This window comes from Dicentrarchus labrax, unplaced genomic scaffold (assembly GCF_905237075.1).
Source record: "Dicentrarchus labrax unplaced genomic scaffold, dlabrax2021, whole genome shotgun sequence".
Lineage (NCBI taxonomy): Eukaryota > Metazoa > Chordata > Actinopteri > Moronidae > Dicentrarchus > Dicentrarchus labrax.
In genome coordinates, this window is record NW_026136716.1 from 7,519,760 (window position 1) to 7,539,874 (window position 20,115).

General features: G+C 39.2%; 1 protein-coding gene across 18 annotated transcripts in view; it reads right to left on the bottom strand.

The window, feature by feature from the left end:
* The window catches only part of dmd (dystrophin), a 272,939-nt gene that overhangs the window by 152,446 nt on the left and 100,378 nt on the right, over window positions 1-20,115 (bottom strand). For all 18 annotated transcript variants that reach the window (XM_051428356.1, XM_051428350.1, XM_051428354.1 and 15 more), the window contains exons 5-9: window positions 19,929-20,021; window positions 15,686-15,787; window positions 13,368-13,438; window positions 11,384-11,502; window positions 6,040-6,236 (exon numbers count right to left, since the gene is read on the bottom strand). In XM_051428356.1, the coding sequence (XP_051284316.1) occupies window positions 6,040-6,236; window positions 11,384-11,502; window positions 13,368-13,438; window positions 15,686-15,787; window positions 19,929-20,021 (582 nt within the window). The remainder of the gene's footprint in view (window positions 1-6,039; window positions 6,237-11,383; window positions 11,503-13,367; window positions 13,439-15,685; window positions 15,788-19,928; window positions 20,022-20,115) is intronic.

The window sequence follows — 20,115 nt, forward strand, 5'->3', positions numbered from 1 at the left end:
ACTCACCACCAGCAGAAATACAAAATCTACACTGCTAGTCAGAGCAAAGCCACAACTTTCAATCTAAGTTACTTGGTCCTAATGTTGAAAACATATGATTGACAATGGCAGTTCCATCTAACTTCAGTAAAGGCCAAAAGTATGTGACACAAACACTAACCCATACATGTTTAACCTTTAAGAAAAAATCACATGATTAATGTGTGTTCAGACAATCAGATTTACCCAACATCTGCCGTATTACTCATTCTGTAAAAAAAATCCTAATATCATCTATTTATAGTATATAAATATATAAATTGGGATGAAGTAAAAAGATCTTGGCTGAAGTGGAAACACAAAGAAAATCAAACTAGTGCAGAGAGGCAATTCTGCAGCTGGAAAAGGAGGCAGATTAGAGTACGAACACTGTATAATATGGGAATGTATTACCACAACATTAAATGCACACAAAAGAGATACATTCAAAGTGATTGGCAACAATATTAATAACAGCTTGGATTATTCTCTTCTGTGAAATTAAATAAATAAGAGTGCAACATCCTGTTAAATATGCATTTAGAGATAACAGCTTACAAGAAGCAGCTAAAATAATACAGGCTAAAACGCTCCAGTTTGAAGTTATGCACATTACATTAATAACAATTATTCCTTATGACCAATACCAATAACTTTTGACCACCATCCCATGACCAATGACAGCATCAGTCATCATGTTGAAAAAGGAAAGGGCCTTCCCTGAGTAGTAGCTGTATAAAATATCACTGTACGCTCTAGTATTAAGAGTTCCCATCATTTAAAATCTTAATATTGTCGTGTCCACATACTTTTGGCCTTATAGTGTACAAATATGGGGTGGATAGCATTTTTACTGTAACGACCTCACAAATGCAACACTAGAACATCAATACTTAAGTTTGAATATGTGCATAGTTTAGGATTTTTACACAGCAGTCAAACTGTACAGGTGCATATAGCTGAGCTCTTATTTTTGATGGTCAAATAACTTTTAATTGATGACTGATTCTCCCACTTGTCTGACACTCCCAAGCTACCTTTGCTACGACGGCCGGGGGAGCCGCTGCATCGCTTAAACCAAGTCAACCATTCCACCACAGACGTCATAAAAGTTTAATCTCTCCCTGTCTCGGCTCTCTTTCTCCCCAGCTATCAATCTACCTTTTCACCTCCATCCCCTGTCTCGCTTCCCTATCCCTCTCTTCACCTGTCATGGTTTCTCTGTCTGTCTTCCGCTTCTGTTTTACCCCTCGCCGTTTCCCCCTTTCTCTCTTTCAAGGTGGATTAGGCGTTTTTCTTGCTGTAAGGAGCAGACAGCTCGAGGCGACCTAGCCCTGGATCAAACGGTTCCTGGCAAATAACTGTTAGCGTTCGTTTTCTCCTGCTCCGAGCTCCAGACGGGTGGAGTTTCAGAGCATCAGGACACCTCAGATAATGTCACAGAAAAGCTGAATTTGTATACTTTTAAGCAATTGTCTCAAACTTTGGATTTAGTCATTTTTCCATTTTTTTCCCCCATGAAAAGTTAAGTCTCTCTTCCTCCCTGAGTCCCAGGTGGTGGTAGTATGGTGTTGATGTAAGGAGGTGGTGACAGCGCCGCTTTGATGATGACAGATGAGAGAGGAGGCAGATAATAGCCGCTGTCAGTAACTCTTTTTTTCCCCTCCTGTCTTTCGTTCCCGTCTCTCCTTTTATTGCCATCTGACTTGTTTCTCACACTCCCTATTTGTCTGTTCCATCTCACTCTTCATTTCCCCCCCTCTCCACCTCTTCATCTTTCTGTACATCTTTATATATCTTTACGTCTTCCTACTTCCTCTCTTATCCCTCTTATCTTGTCTCAGAAATCGACCCGTTTCTCTTTTCACTTTTCTCTCTTTCCGTCCATCTTTCTCTCTCTATCCATCTGTCTGATTCCCAGAAGAAAAGGGCCTGCAGTTTCTCTCCACTCTCAGACAGGGCTGGTGAAGGGAGGGGTTGATGTGGCCATTAAACTGAGTGAGATAATAATATTACCAGCCATTACTCCAGGAAGCTCACTCCATCCTGCTGCGATTCGGCGCGATAGCATGACACTGACCTCAGCTTAACTCAACTCTAAAGGTCAGCGCTGGTAGATCTAATTTGTGACTTGAGATTTGGTCGATTTCTTTTTTTTTTTTTTTTTTTTTACAGCGCTTTCATTCAGAGGCTCTGTCTCAATTTAGCGGTCAATTTTCATTCCGACACTCACAAATTTCAGATGCTGAGAGGATGAAATAGGAGATTTGTCTACTCCTCGCTGGAAGGGCGACTACATCTTCCAGCATGCTCGGCAGGGCTTGGGGATGGAAAGAAGCAGGAGGAAGTTAACGAGGAAGAGAACATCTGCTTGCCTTGCTGCCTCTGAGACTCCTACCTCAATATGTGACTACAAAATAGATGGTTGAATGGACAGATGGATGGTGATTAGGTAGACGCTGAATTGAAGTTTCAATTCAAGCTCAGGTTTGGGAATATAAACTGTAACTGATGGCCAATTACTTCGACTCGGTTGCTGATTACTTTTCATGCCAGTATTTACTTATACAGGGAGGGCAAACATAGGAGTATAACTATTAAACTAACTATTGAATTGATATAGTGTCCTTATTTTAGAGCTAAAACTTTATATCAAGTGCTCTTTATTAGCCTTTAAGCCACAAATAATGTATAGTCCAGTGTGTAACATTTATGAGGCTCTATAGGCAGAAATGGAATATAATAACCTAGCTAAAGTAGTTCTGCTAAAAAATAACTAGTCTAGCTTAATAGAGTTGTAACCTAAAATATATATAACTATTGTGTCAGTTATGAGGGATAATTCCAAATTGTTCCCCGAAGTTTCACTTGTTTCAGGGATTTTTCTTGACAGTGTCAATATTTTGCAAAAAGGCAGATTTAGATAAAGTTCTTCACTAGTAATACTTTAACAAACAGATTGAAATAAGCCGATTTTCACTGGCAGCTGTGGGAGCTATGTCGTTCTCTCTCCACATATTTTCTCTCTCTTTTTCATACAGTTTCACTTGGTTCACTCAGAGGTTCAACACTAGGTGAATAAACTCAAAGAAAATATATGTTTTAAAAGCTGCTTCTTGCACTGCATTGATTTTATGGTTCTGTTACATTTTGACTTGTCTTTCTTCAAAAATTCCAGTGGCTCAAGGCAGATTATAATAACAATAATGCACACAACAATAATGCTCCACAAAAAAGACTGACCCGAAATGATCTTTTTCTGTCTAATGCAATGCCAGGAGCAGTAAAGCTGAAAGGTTATTGTCTTGGGGCGTATCATATTTTTAAGCTCTCTGTGCCAAAGTGTCTGCAGATAATATTTGACATAATTTTTCCGCAGTTTCTCCTCTTAATCATGCCTTGTGATTAAAGTGGTTTTGCTAATCTGCTCACTGTTGGTTCCTCCAGGAAACCTGCTCTCAGTTTGTGGTACTACTGTGAAGTAAATATGCTATCAAACGGCTCATTATCCAATTTATTATTAAAAAGTAGAATCCAAACAGGGTTCCTCTTAATCTTTTTAACCATACTTGTGAGTCTGCTGGTTTGCACGTTAATTTCATTTTGCAGAAGTATGGGGAAAGAGAGAGTCTCAAATCTCCCCTAATCTTCTTTTTTTCTTGCTTGTAAAGATGTTAAAATGAGGTATCGCCGCAGTAATGCTGTCACCCAACCCTTCATTATCAAATTTATTCTTAAAGATATCCCAATCTCTGCAGAATTTGGTTGATTAATGCTGTTCTGGGTGTTTTCCGCGATACAGCACTGTTTTAAAGCAACTCGGAGGACCTTTGAGAGCAGGGATCATCCCCTCTGTTTCTTTTATCCCCTTCAGTTTCACTCAAACACAGCAACAGAGGGAGGGTCCTGCTGGGAATTTCACAAGCACACTTAGTAATCTTGATAAAGTGGCAGGTTGGCAGGATAGTGGGATGGGAGTGTTGATGCTTCGAAGGAGTGCAAACTCATTTTGTAACTGGGTTGGATAATCCTGTTCTGGAGCTGATAATGTGCAGTGCACAAACAACTGCAATCATTTAGTTGTATAATATGCAATACTATAGAGTCTACTTGAGTGTTATTATTTAGTGTGGGCGCTGCCTCAACAACAAAGCAATGAAATGTGAAAAAGTAGCACTAAAGACCAAGTGAGTGTACACAACTGAGCACAGACACAATGCATGCAGAGCAAAGGCTCATGGGATATAAATCATTGCATCTTACTTATCATCACAGCACTAAGCTGTCATGGTAAAAGTAACACCAAATTGCACACAATCACACAATGACAAGAATCAGCTGGAGTGAAGATGCCACCGTCTCTATTCAACTTGCTCCCATGATGACTGACAGGCGGGTCAATTCAACATGTGTTACCACAGAAACAGCAATGGCACGTTACTGTGGTAACAGGGCGCCATCCTTCTATGACAATACCTTGGGCTCGCTAGCTTTTGTTTCCTCCCAAACAAAATCCTGGAATTCATGTGAGTTTTTAGTGAAAATTAGATTTACCACAAAACTTTCCTTCTTTTCTTTTTTTTTAAAAGCCCTTTTTAGACAATGGAATATGTAACGCTGCTGGCTCAGGAAGAGCTCGATGCTCACACGATAATTTGGCACCTGGTCCACAAAGGGAGCGGTATCACGGCTGCAGTGAGTTAAAAAGTTATGATATCGAGGAAGAAGACATGTTTTCAGGTTACTAACAGGTTGCATCAGTGATGGATGGTAAAACGTATTCTGAGTACCTGTCTGCTCTTCTTGTGTTAAATCTTCTAATACATTTTCTCACCAGTTGTATCATCTTTTAGATAGAAAGTTATGCTGTATTTTTACAGTCCAACAGAGAGTAGAACAAATAGAATGACAAGACATTATGACTCTCATTCAATTCCTATTTGTTCACATTTTGTAAGCGTTTTGCCGGATATACATCATTTCATTCACCCAATTGTCATGAATGAAAATCAAAAAAATTGCTGGTCTGATGATTGTGTGGTTTTTTTTTACCTCTTTTGTACTGCACTGCAAGGGGGAAAAAACATCATTTTCACAGACTGATCTGATATGAATCTCTTCAACAACGCAATAATAGGTTCAGTCACCATATTTCCTGTTTCATTAAACTGATTTTATTTTCTTTGTGCAAGAAATGATAATCAGGTGACGCACTCTGTCTGTCTCTCTCTGTGGGACATTTTACATTGTGCTGCTAGCTTTTTATATTAATCTGACGGCATTCATTTCAGTCTTGTTGGAAGTGTTAGAGACATGTTACTAGGTCAGACGTAGTGAGATTGCTGTTGTGACTTTTTAATAAAACTGACATTGGCGCTTATTCAGACATAAGACTGACATGTAACTCGTTATGTAAATGTGACAGCAATTCAACATGTCTCAAAGGGGCTTTAGTGACATTGTTAAAGGACTCTATCTCTGAAAACCAACTGAATGACTTGGGTTCAAAAGTTGAATATTGTTTTTACTTTATGCAGCAAAAGAGAAAAATTTGCCTGTGGCAGTAATTTGCTAAAAAGCTGACATTTACAAAGTGTTGCTTTGGTGGGACAGGAAGTTGAGTCTGTGGAGAATCATTAGTATTGTTTCTGAGAGATCTCTTTTGTATGACTATTGCCTCCAAGATTACATGTACATTCAAAAACATTGACAGGTAGGTAATTTTCTCCCCATTTTTCTCTTCACTGTCTACAACCTGAAGATTTCTGAGATGCAAGGGGACCTCAATTAGTGTAAACCACAGTGATGAGCTTTTACTTGTACCAAGAAACACAACTTTTGGGTGCACGGGGACATCAAATTTAACAAATGGTTCAAACTAATCTTGCTCTTTGAATAAATTCAGGGATTTTTCCAGAGAAAGTTGCTAAAAAGCACAAAAACAATGAGCCAGAACAGTGTCATATGGTAGCCTTAATATCAGCACTGAAACAATATGTGTGTGGGGTGTGTGTGTCTAACCTGCTGGGAGAAGCGCTGTTGGGTCTGGATCTGGTAGTGCTCCTCTGTCGTCACCCGGGCGATGCCGCTGCTGGCCGCCCGCGGCAGTGTCTCCACCTCTTTGATGGCTTCCATGGAAATACTTTGGGGAAGCACCTGGAAGAGTGACGTCACGTACATGATGACACTCTTCTTGTCAGGGTGAGACACCGCCACATCTGAAGAACACAGACGTGAGAGAAATAAAGTTGGTTCAAAATTCAAAGAGAAAATAATTCGTTGCAGCCCGAGACAACAAATAAAAGATCTCAGTTGAGGAAGGTATTTCAATGAGAGGTATGTGATAGCTACTTATAAGGGATCCAAGATGCTGCAGGGTGATGCAGTAGACTGTCTTTCACCTGCAAAAACAAATGTTTTCATTTCTCTTTGTGCTCATGAATAACTGTCGGCCAGTCTTTAGGCTGGTTTTTATTTCCCATGGCATCAGTGTGTGTGTCAGTCAGCCTGTGTGCCCTGGATCTTACAGCTAAATTAAGTCCGAGCAAGCTTTTCCAACAGGTGGAGGAAGAGATATAAGAGATCGGTGATTTCAGGAAGGGTGGCCAAGAGCCTGTGGCCCAGCCAGTCGGCCCAGGGCAAAACTAATAGAGACAGATCACAGTGGGGCTGAGACACAGCAGATAAATGAACACTATAAGAGACTGAGACGCAGATAGAGTGGGGATAGAAGAAAGAGAGGGTGAGCTGAGGGGGAGAGGGGCAGGGAAAAGAAAGACAGACTGAGAAAAGAAATGGAGTGCTAATGAACTGATGGTTGTGGGTGCGTTAACAGGGTGATGTGTAGCATGTGGTTAGCTCACGACTGTAAGAATAATGAACAGGAGGAAGAGAAATGACAATGTAGAGGAAAAAGAAACAAAAGACAAAAGTCCCCAGACACAAAGTAACAGAAATGTGCGTGTGTGAGTGTGCCAAGAAAGATATGTGTGAGTGTGTGGGTGTGTGTGTGTGTGTGTGTGTGTGTGTGTGTGTGTGTGTGTGTGTGTGTGTGTGTGTGTGTGTGTGTGTGTGTGTGTGTGTGTGTGTGTGTGTGTGTGTGTGTGTGTGTGTGTGTGTGATAGATAGATAAAGCTAGAGTCATATTTTTGGCTGTGGAATACTGATTTATCAGCATCACAGAGAAATCGGAGGATGTTATTGTTTGTCTGAGGAAGACAAACAGCTCCATAAATAAAGCCGCCATCTGCAAGTGTGTGTCTAAGTGTGTACACATCCCTCACTTGTTTAGTCCACTCTGTTTTTCTATCCCATGATCTCCATTTCAATCATTTCTGCACAGCTACATGCGTGTGCATACTTATGAGGCTCTGCGGGTGTGTTTGCACGTGTTTTCTTGTGTGTGAATGTTTTCCGGTGTGTGTATTCTCATGCATTTTTGTATTTGTAAGTATGGAGGCATACTGACGCAGAAAGACTCCGCTCACAGGCACAGAATTGTAAGAGCAGGTAGTTTCTGAGTCTGAGTTCAGCCAAATTCTGGTGGTTCTCCTTACCATCGCATGGTCTATTCAGTTCACTAGTGTGTCGCATTTGAACCACACCCCTTATAATTTTAATTCTTTGTTTGAACTATTCGTTTTTTTAATCCATCAATCCATTTAATCCATTAATCCGTAGTTCAAATCGCAATAAACCCAACGATTGTCACATTCAGAAATGTTTTCTTAATTTATTATGAGGGTTGAAATTATTTTTTTGTATTAAATTTATTCACAAAAACAGAAAAAAAAAACTATATCTCAGAAAATCACACTAGAAATAGTAGATAACAGAAACCTAACAAGGCCAATATGATATATAGCTACTACAGTACGTTTAAACCGATTTGACTATAAAAATACTACCTAAAATACAGATTATTTGCCAGCTAATTAAATGTAATTGAAAATTGAAAATTGAAAGTAAGGAAGCCTTTAACAGGATGAGCCTTCACTTCCAGGTCAAACTGAACAGGTGACACTGTGCTCTCAGTTTCAGTTCGCGCTCTGTGGAATCAGGCTGCCAAAAGTGAGCGTGAGCTTTACTTTGATCATTACAGCGTGAGAATCCCTGTTGCTGGTTCAAATGTAGTTACACAATTCCTCTCTCGTGATTCTGTCCTCCCTCGTGCACAAATCTACTTCTGCTTATACAAATCCAAGCCTGTGCACTCTCAAATGTTAACTTGCAGACTTGAGTAGAGCTCAGATTTGTTTTGTCCTCTCTCAGATCTTTTGTTGTAAATATACTTCCATATATAAGCATGTCAAACAGTGTATAGTTTCTGTATTTATGTGTATTGATGAGCCTCTGGTTGCGTGTGTGTCCTCGCCTTGCAGCGATTACATCTTTCTCTGTAAACATACACTGTGGAAATATCATTTGTTTGGATTAAAGCAGCTACTCAAATTATTCCCTTGAAAGTATTTGGTTTCAACAATGATATTTCACTTATGACTGAGAAATTCTTGTACAAAACAACAAACTATATTATTCCATCCGTGACTTCTCCAAGTTGCTGCGACCCACGTTAGGTCAGAAAAACCTTTAGAACTGCAACTCAGTAGCCAGAAAACATGTCTAACCAATATTCCATAGTTTGCTGATGTGTTCAAAGACTACGTGAAAAATATGGATTTCAAGAGATAAAGTTTGAGACCCGAGCTGCAGCAGGGTAGCTGGATGTCAGCTTTGATTCCAACCTAAAGAAGTGAACAAAGGCTTGAGAGCACAGAGAAACAAAGAAAAGACAAGAAAGAGGAGTGAAAGAGGAATTAGAGGAAGAAGTTAGTGAGAGAAATACACAAAGACAAGATAAAGGAAAGAAAAAGAGCACTAATAAATGAAGATTGTGATTATGGAACACAGAGGTTAAAAGATTACATTACTTATTACAAAGACTGTATACCTAAACCCCGTAACTGAAGGTTGTTCAATATTTTCTACACAAATGATCCCTCTCAAAAACCAGACACATCATCAGATCCCTCCAAATACAGTATTTAGTGTTAAAAAGACTCCACCCTTCTCCTGCTGCATGTTGGTCAACCAGCAACAGCAAACAGCTGTGTACGTGACTCTCAAGCACACCTAAAGTTTGGTGTTAGTTCTGGCTCCTCTGCACGCAGAGATGAAGGGTCTTTACTATCTGTGCAGAATACAACAACCTCTATACTCAGACCCTCGAAAAATGGAAGAAACCTCAGGAATCGAGCAGCTGAGTCAGCTTGCATTTTAAAACTTGGATTTGTTGCTTATTTGTTTCTAAATTACAGGATGTACAGAACTGCCAGAACCAATATGCATGATCACACCTGTGTTAGCCTCCTTACACTGGGTCCCAGTATGATTGAGAATTAATTGTAATTGATTACTTTGAAGGCTGTTAGTGGCCTCTTACTGTACGTTTGATATGTAGTTACTGGTTATCTTTTGTGAACCTGCACAGGACTCAATAAAGAGTTAATCCTGAAAATACAAAGAGAAAAAAATGTTCAATTTGTTTACAGCTTTGGTGATAATCCCTCTTCTAAATATCCAGGCAAACAAGTGATTTAACTAAAAGAAGAACAAGCCACAAAGAAAAGAAGAAAAAAAAACGCAAGGGAACATGGTTGAAGTCTTTGATTAAACCAAAGTATCCATTGAGGTTTGACACTTAAGTAACTTTAGTTAAAACTGTTGTTGATCATCAGACAATGTGCTGTTTCAAAGCAGTAAACATTAAACGAGTGTCCAACTTCCCAAATCTTAACAGCTCTTCTTCACTGAGATATGAGCCACAAACAAAACTTGAAAATGTTCAGAAAGCCCAGGTGGGGGGTTAATAGTGTTCTGAGCATTGATGCACAGCATAATAATGATACAAGTTCACCCCACTTGCTCCCAACTAGTGATTGTTTATTGTAAGATCAATGGAAATTCATCTGCCGTGATGTGTCGTTTCAAGGCTTCAGCGAGCTGCGAGGGATTACAACGCTCCCCATCGTGCTGGCTCAAAGCCTGAACACAGCACTCGCAACAGGGGGGATTAAAGAGGAATACCTCTGAAAACCTCCATTTCTGATTTCACTTACAATCAATAGACCATTCCAAAAAGCCCATTCATACAAGAACGTGGCAAGATTTTGGAAGAAATGCATAAAATACTGCGACCATGGAGAGGTAACCATTTGACTATATAACAACCCTAGTTAATTCCCTGGTAATAATGCATGTAAAATTTAAAATCTACTTGGACCAGAGTGTAGGATTGAGTGGCATCTATCAGTAAAGTTGGATGTGTCTTCAAGGAAACTAATGATTTGTAGGCCTTACAGTAACGTTATAATTATACATAAAGAAAAAATAAATAAATATAACTATATTTAGAACAGTCTCCTTAAGGATGACACTAAATCATTACCTGTTAATAAATATATATATATATATATATATATATATATATATATATATATATATATATATATACATCCCAAGTAGAACAAGTGGAACAGTTCTTTATGATTACATTTTTAATCGTTTTAATTATTTAGATTTTGAAAACAATGAATAAAGACAGTTGACCTTCAATGGGGGGGAGTGGAGATAAAATAAAACATTACACTATATATTAAATATTAGGAAAATGTATATACAAAGTTTATGCAGGACTGTGGCCCGTTCACTTACATTGATCGATCGCTTTGCCCACACCCACCGCTCTATCGATCGCTCTAGCTATTTTCTAAGAGGCAATATTGCTGGCAGGTCTTCTGATAAGTATAGTAAATCTAGAGCTATGTTTGCAAAAAACACCACCACCATTCATCACAGAGAGCTGCCCTCCAAAGACAGTGTTGCAATAAACTTTGACCCAGGACAGCTTTACTCGCTTTATCCCCGCCTGACAGAATTGATTAAGAGTCTGTAAACTGGTCTTAGGTCAGCAACAACCTGGGCAGTGATGGATGCCACGATTGTCAACTGATTCTGGGTGAACGTACTTGTTAGGAAGGCGTCTCGGATGTCATTCTGCACAGAATTAAAGGAATTTTCTGGCTGATGAGAAGATTTTTGCCAGACAATCGGTCAGTTTGTGCATCACTGATCAAGTCCTTCCACCAAGGTGACCACTGTTATCGCCATGGCAACACCCAATCACAGCGTGACACATCATGTTCAACTGGGCCAATTAAGGTGGATGATTGGAAGGCGTGAAATACGATGGGAGCCGTAACCCACCTCAAATATTCTTATTATTAGAATTAGCAGTGTGTGTGTGCAGCTGTGTGTGTGTGTGTGTGTGTGTGTGTGTGTGTGTGTATATGTGTGTGTTAGTTACCCTCAGGGTCCAGCAGTCTCTCTATCCCCAGGTGTTGTTCTGCCTTATTAAAGGCGTGTTCCAGTCTGTCGATCGCAGACGTCTTCTTCTCCACTGAGCTCCAATCAAAAAGCTCAGGTCTGCGGAGGCAAAAGGGAAATCAACAGGGATCATGTGCCCACTGTATATATTTTAATTCATCCAAATATAGAGCAATACCCCAAGTATTTAGTAGATCACGTCCCTGGTTGATCGTTTCCTCTGTTGCTCTACGCAAATTCTAGTAAAGTAAAAGAGCTGACATTGTAGTAATAAAAAAGTTTGTATTATATAGCCTATAGATTAATTTTCCTATAAATGAAACACACTGTAATTAACCCACTTTAGCTGATGCAGTCATGTTTATTTCCGGAACTACTTTAAGTCAGCAACCATGTATTCATCTGCCGCGCAGTGATTATTAGCTGTGCATACTCTCCAGTCCCCTCAGTAAACAGTGAACGTCTTAATGCAAAAGTCGCATGTTGATTTTGTATGTTGTTTGATTTAAACATTTGAACATTGGCTCTGTGAAGTCTGCTGTTCAGTAAACATAACGCTGCTGGCATGGAGCACCAGAGCAAATGATCTGAGGGCTGATGGCTTTGGTGTGTGTGATGTCCCACTCTGTATTCATGTAAGGACACTGCTAACAGATGTTCATGCTAGCTAACCATGATTTAATTCATAATTACATGAGTCCAGGCCTGAGAACCAAACTCTCATGGGTATCCAACGAGGCAGATTAACACGGTTTCAGCCACTCATCCATCTATTCATCTAGCTTTCATTCATTATCCATTTACTGATTCATTTACTTATTTATTTGTTCATTCATTCATTTCATACAGCTTGTCTATATAATATTACAACTTCACTGCACTGGGTATTTATTATCCTAGATGTGCAGTACACAGCAGCTGAATGTATCTGTAGTTTACATGTGTACCAGAGTGCACTAGTGCCCTAGGCCATCTTGCTCATAGACTCGCCTCTTCTGTTGAGCCTGCAAATGTCTAGGGCATATGCAAAGTGGTTTTGGTTAAAGACCGCTAAAAAAAAAGTTAATACTGAATAACTGGAACTGCATATTTATTTGTTAGCGTTCCTACAAAGGGATTCTGAATAATTACTTCTGGAACTGAACCCGGAAGTCACTTTGCCTCTCTATACAGCCGCTTCATACAGGACACCAGCATACAATGTGGATGTGGGATTCAAACTGCACTGGACCTGTCTTAGAGCCACTGGCTGTGTCCAAAATATAACATCTATAATAGACACTAAATAGTTTACACTATAGTGAGCAGTAAACTGAGATTGTGGACACTTATTATTAATTATCATTTTATGTCATCACTGCCAGATGTAGTCGCTCAACAGTCATTTTCTCATATGGCAATCAGTTGCATTCTGTTACATTCAGGTTTGTCAACAGCTTCAAACTATATGAAGGGTAATTACTGGAACTCGCAGACGACTCAAGTGGAATTATAAAAACATGACTACCACAAAAATAAAGAGCTGAGAGGATTCAACACATTACTGGCAGCAGTAACTCACTGGCTAATATATGCAGCTTTTTCAATGTCTACACATTAACTGATTATCTTTAAATGAAGATTATGTCATTCTTCTAGCTGCCTTTCTGTAGCGTCACTAATAGCCAGCACCTTGCTTTATGGCACTGCCTTTGCTTTTCTCTTTCTTCCTTTCATTTTCTTTTTCTTTTTCTGAGTACCTAGTAGTAATGGGCTCATTTTCCACCAAGTGTACCTATTTAATAAAAAGTGTGAACAAGACCACAGCTTAGGCAGCCGAATAAATCCCATGCTGTGTCTCCCTCCTTACACCTTTGACATTCCCTTGTCTATCCACTCCTCTATGTCTACTGCTTTATTGTATTTCTATTTCTCTGTCTGCTTACACACACTCACACAGACACACACTACCTTTTTTACAGTACCTGTGGCTGTGGATGAGGGCATTGAAGGCCAATCCATCATTCCAGCTACTGGAGAAGTTAACCACGTTGACCTGAGGACAGACATAATGGATATAAAAGGGCCAACCTGTGAATGCAGTATGACACTCACCGTTGAAACACTATCGCCCCAGTTCTGCTTTCCATTTTCATAGGTATTTATTACATTGAAGACATCTTTTCTCTTGCAAATGGCCAGTCTGAGCTTTTAATGCACGGAGTGACAGACTTCTATGGCTAAAAAAGGGTTTTAAATGTAATACAAAACTAGTCCAGTATTATCAATAAAATGGGGAAAAAAAAAAAAACCTTATCTGAATGCTTATATACAAAGATATACTTGGATGAGCAATTAGATTTCTGCTTTATAACTCTGCCAAGAAGGTTATCTTGTTGGTGCTGTCTGTGGATTTGTGTGTTTGTCAGTCAGCAGGATAACCGGAAAAACTGCTGGCCTGAATTTCATGAAATTGGCGGAAGGGTGTAGCATGGGCCAGGGAACAACACATTAAATCGTGGAGCGGATCCAAATCACGGTGGCGAATACACCAATTGTTTTTCATTTTCCTGTGGAAAAATGAACCAAATTCGTTGCACATGCTTGAACCCGTCATAATTAAAGTGAATTGTGTGCCAACATACAAAAACAATAACAGCCAAGAGATAATAGGTTGTTTTTTTTCACGTTTTGTTCTTCAACATAAAGTAAATACCCCACTTGTGAATTTTGAAGGTTTTACTTGTCTATAAAAAAGATGGTTGCTAACAAGTGGCTAAATGCGACTACAGAGGTTGCCTGTGACATTTAATGTCGAACACGGAGACTTCTCTACTCCCTTGTCCACCTTCACAGACTCATTGTGTTTATACTCACGCTCTTGCAAACTATTCTAACTCAAACTTTCCAACTTTTAGATTTTAATTAAATGATTTAATTACAAATTGAAAGTTTGGTGATGGTGTCGTAGAAGTCAGGAGATCGTGTTGTAGTTTGTTTATTGCGTAACATTTGCTTTTTACTTTTGGGGGACTTCAAAAATCATAAAAGTGGTGTTACTTTTTAAGATTTGTCTACTGAACAAAACATGTAAGTGTCATAAACTTTTGTTCACCACAATTCTGTCAATCAATACTCTAATGAAAAAATTGTTTTTTGGAAGGGACAAGTTAGTTTGCCTACAAAAATCAATTATCTGTGCACTGGCCTTGGCAGAAGTCTGTGCTCTCTGAGTGCCTTTCTAGTTGTTCTTATTTTCAGTTTAACTTCAAGAGAAGAGGCTTTGGAGGATACAAATAATTATAATAATAATTCACTTAGTTAATAATAAAAGTAACCCTAGGTTACTGTAGGTGGTAAGCTAATTAGCCAGATATGCTAATGATTAAAGCTTAGAGCAGATGAAGACGCTGTTTAAACCACTTTTACTCCTGTGCTTTTAGTGTTGGAAAGGTGATAGAATAGAAACCACTCTCTTTGCCAGAGTTTGTAATTGTATTCATCATCTTCATGTAATGCACTCATAATTAGAAAATAAAGACCATACTTTAGAAGAAATTTGAAGGTGATTAAATGCTATACAAAAAGTGAAATATGCTGTGTTATAAGTGCTCTTAGCAGTTTATATGGAGGGTTTAATACAGTAGAAAACAATTAAAGCCAAAGGAAATACATTTAAATGGAGAAACTACTAGGTAGCACAGAATGTAGAAACCTCCATACTGAATACTCCAAAGCAATCCAAAGACATCATCCCTACCGCTGAAATTTTAAGTTAATTAGATTCTTTTTTCACTTGGCAAACATATTTTTAGGACTATGGCTCAAGTCTCTCTGTCTTTTAGTTTCATACTTAGGGCTATAAAATGATAATCATCTGATGGCACTAATCCCAGATCTGGATCACCACCAAAATCTAATCCATTATTCCTTGGCCCAAAGCCTATCTGTCCACAAAATTTCATGAAAATCTGTTCATGAGGGGTTTGAGATATCCAGTCGGACAGATAGAGAGACAACATTAAAAAAACATAAGGTCTTTGGCAGGGGTAAAAACATTCTGTACCACTAAAGATAAAATTGAGAAAGGACCTAATTCCATTATTCTACTCATTAGATTTGAAGCTATTGCTTTTAAATGAAGACCAAAATAGTTTCTCTATATTTACATTAAAAAGACAGCTGTTATTAATGGCATCACAGGAGGACAAGTTTCATGAAAACACTGCAGTGGAAACTGTAATAGTGGGTCCAGTGTGACAGCCTGTGGAGTGAGGATAAGTGAGAAGTAAGAGGAACAGACCTGAGGATACTGGCGTGTGTTCTGACGAACCCAACTCAGCAGAATCTTCTCACTGTTGGTCTGCTGTAGGCCCGCCATCACATCTTTCATCACATCCTTTACCTGCACACAAATACAAAAAGTATAGCTGGTGTAAAAACTTAACAGACATGCACCCATACACAGAGACTTTGACCATACAGACACTTGTTGTACTCAAACCTGACATTGTGCGATGTCCATTACGCCTCACAACATTATGGTTTTGAAATAATGTAACGATTATTTAGTGGGACTACAGATGCTTCTACAGGAAAGTGAATTAGGATTGTCAAAATAAATAAACTAACAAACTGAACTATTGCTCTGTCCAGCCAATGTATGTTGTATACAGTGTGTGTAAAAATCTGAGTGAATATATTTTGTTTGTTGTTCGGCACACAAAGAGGACTTTCAGTTTCCTGCAGTGGGATAGTTGGGCTGCAAAATAAATGTCTGTTTAAACCCAATATCGACCTAGAGAGAGCAGACATGCACAGTTAGCAGCTGGCTACTGTTACCATCAAATACACCCATAACCTTTCTCTCTCTCTTTCTCTCTCTCGCTCACAGACTCACACATACACAACACTTTTTAAAGAAGTGCCCTGATGGACAGAACAACAGATATTGAAATCCATGCTAATATGATGCCTGGCGATGTAACATTACCATAAGAGACCTTTTTTTTTTTTTTTAAATCTGCTGCTTTCTAGCAAAGTTTTGACGTGGCCTGTCAGTGGATACTTTGCATAATGACACACACGGCGCGCACACACACACGGCAGCATGCACTCAGTCAAAGGACACTTGTGTACACACATATCCATGCACGAGGATGTGTGGATGTGGTTGCATCCTCACAGGCTGGATTTTTGGCAGTTTTGAGTGACAGTTTTGGAGCACTTGTTCAGGGCTCGGGGGGAAAAGAAAGAGAGAGAGAGCGAGATGTTACACTTTTCACTGCCCGGTTGCGCCTTGCTTATGCATATCTTACCCTCACCTTTCTATCAGCCACATATGAACACTCATATATACATACATAAAAAAGGCGAGTTTTTGTCTCCACTCCTCTCTTTCTTTTTCTCCCCTTTCTCCTACTTTCTTATACCACTCAACTCTCCATCTGCTTCATTCTCCATGCTTTCTGCACTCCAACACACACACACACACATTCATGCAGCGAAGCAGTGCGATGAGTGTTAGCAGAGCTCTGAGCAGGGGCTGGACAGAGGAGTGGAAGACAGAATGACAAAAAAAAAACTGTAAGCCTCAAACCCACTCAACAAACAGCCAAAAACTACCACAGCCAGTCAAACACACACACACACACACACACACACACACACACACAGATGTAAGGTAATAGAGTATCAACAAAGAGGAAATTCGCACTATTAGACCCTCACAGATACGCACTAAAACACAAGGTGCAACTAAACCTATTAATAGAGTTCGCTGTAATTTGGTGTCGAGGTGAATTCCCAGAAAGGGGACTTTCTCTCCCCTCTCTCTCTCACACACACACACACACACACACACACACACACACACACACACACACACACACACACACACACACACACACAGGTTTGTTAGCAATTCCTCACAGAATGTGGCCTGCTGGGTAAAAAAAGGACTCATTTGGGAGTAGGTCACTGCATGCATTTCCACTTTAATTGGAGGGGCGCTTTGACAAAGACTGCACACACATACTCACATACCTACACACACACACACACACACACACACACACACACACACACACACAGGAGTAGTCACAGACTGGCATACGTACCCACACACAAGCGAGTGGTAACCTCAAGGGCATAGCAGCCTTTGACAGGCATATTGACACACACATACACACACACACACACACACACACACACTACATACACAGACACACACACACACGTTACCAATGTACACTGAACCAACACACACACGCACACACACACACGCCACACACACACACACACACACACACACACACACACACACACACACACACACACACACACACACACACACCTCATTATAGAATTGTGTTTTGCTATTAATCGCATCATTAAGTCTATGCCAAAACTAGCGTGATTGAGACATTAGCCTCTATTCAACTTAATGAGGAATGAAATACAATGAAAATGTATTGTAATGTAAGCTATTAAAACTACTGGCTTAACATGAAGTTGCTTTTAAACACAGAGTTCATCCTAACATACATTTTTAACTTTAAATACAGATTAAGGGGAGAAGTAACCAACAGAGGAGGCATAATGTTCTTCTATGAATTGGCAGAAAGATGAAAGGCAGCAAAAGAAAAAAAAAAAGACCAGGAGGGAACGAGAAAAAAAGCACATTAAAGGAAACTTCGGAGCGCCCTGCACTGTTTCAGCACTCGGAATAATGTGGCTGGTGGATGCACTTTTCTCCGCAGTTATGAAGTTGGATGCCTGACCTGAGCTCGCTCATGTTTTCAAGTCAGAGAATATAATAAAACAAATATGTTTCTGCCCACATTCAATTAATCAATCAAATTAGTATTATTATAGGGATATCACAATATGCACTTACTCTAGAAATGAACAACATACCTAAACAGTTTATTTAGAACTGCAATTATGAAAAAGATAATGAGGAAAACCTATTCCACCTTCATTTAAAAACTGGAAGTCAAACGTAGACAACATTGTAAAAGTGGAAGTATAATATACACAATCAGAAAGCAAGGACTGGAATATCACAGATGGTGGAGTAAATTAATAAAACCAGAGGCCCACACTAACTAATGTAGCGCTATTTATTATTAGGGGAGGCAGATGTAAAGTGATAAAACACAGATTCAGTCTTTAGAAGTAAAGAGTTTTATTGAAATAAAGTATAAAAATCATCAAATGTGAGTGTAAATATATGTTATCCACTAAAAATCTATGAGTGGCTGCTCTTTTCTTTCAGAACAATATTTCTCATCTTTGTTATGCCGCTGTATCTCTCTTTTAATCGTAAAACCTATGAAGATAGACACAGTTCAAAACCGCCTGAGTGCAACAAAAGAATGGATGTCTCAACTGTTCTAAGGTCAGGGCTGAAAACTAAAGCTGATGTGTTGCTCCTCGACTCTCGACACAGCCTCAAGCAGAGTCTCCAAGAGAAGCCAAATTGGTTCACATCACTTAAAAGTACCTTAAAACTCCTTTGTTTTCTTTCTTTCTTACCTTTTTTGTGAGTTGCACAGTAACTAAGTGCTATATAGATAACGTTTGCTAGCTTTCCCACTGTAGTAAAAGATTCAGATACATTTGGGATGGTAGTGAACTAGTATTGAAGTACATACGGTATACATTATTGTGTAGTACTGAATTGGGACTAAACTAAGGCTTTTAAGTAGGATGTAAAGCAATAATGTAACAATTTATTACCTTGAGGCTTCAACGTGTATTTCTGCCTCACAGGGAAATGTTTCACTTTTCTTTTCTTGCTGCTTTCTATTATTATTGTTGCTTTGAGTTCCCTGCAATGTGACTGCTACCTTCAACTCGACAGCTACAATCCAGGAAACAGTACACATGGCAAATATCATCAAGAAAAAGACTGATACGGACACAGAAGGATAATGTGCAGCACTTTGTTCCTGTGATGAGAAACGAAAGACTACTGAAGCCATGATTGAACACTTTTTAAGCAATAGACAGGAGCAATGTGTAGAAGCCATCTATGTTGCAGAAGATTCAATTTGTGCATCATAGGGAAAAAGGCAATTTCAGCTGCTGTGAAAGTGATGCTTCCTGGTGGGAAGTCTATGTTTTTGATCACCTCACCATCATGAGTGCGGTAATTTTACTCATTGTAACTTTTTTTTATCTTTATTATAAAACTTTGTGTGGCCTTCTAAATGTGCTCCATTGACTATAGACTAATTACACAGTAATATACATACAATTTAAAGTTCAGGGAGACTGCATATCACTGGTTACCAGAGTTTTGTTTGGCTCAGTAGATGTTCATCAAGGTCGAGGTAAATGAAAAAATATTCAGTTCAAAAAGAAAAAGCTTTTTGAAATGCAGCAGAGAACTGCTGCCACTGCGAAAAAAAATAGTAAAACTTAATATTGGAGGTAAAATATGAAAACTCTTATTGCCTCCAAAAAGGCAGCGCAGAGCAGCATACCGACACATTTGCACTCAGGCTCACAAAGACATACACATGCATGCACGCACACACCTGCCAGTGGAGAATGATGCTCCAGATGAGCCCGAGAATCAGTTTGTGATTCCCATCAACAATGTCTGCTGCTCCAATATTCACCAATTCAACCTGGAGGAGGGACAGACAGACAAATCTCATTACGGGTTTATTTTCCAAAATACAAGCCAGTCTCCTCACTTCTAACTCAGTTGTTCCCAACCTT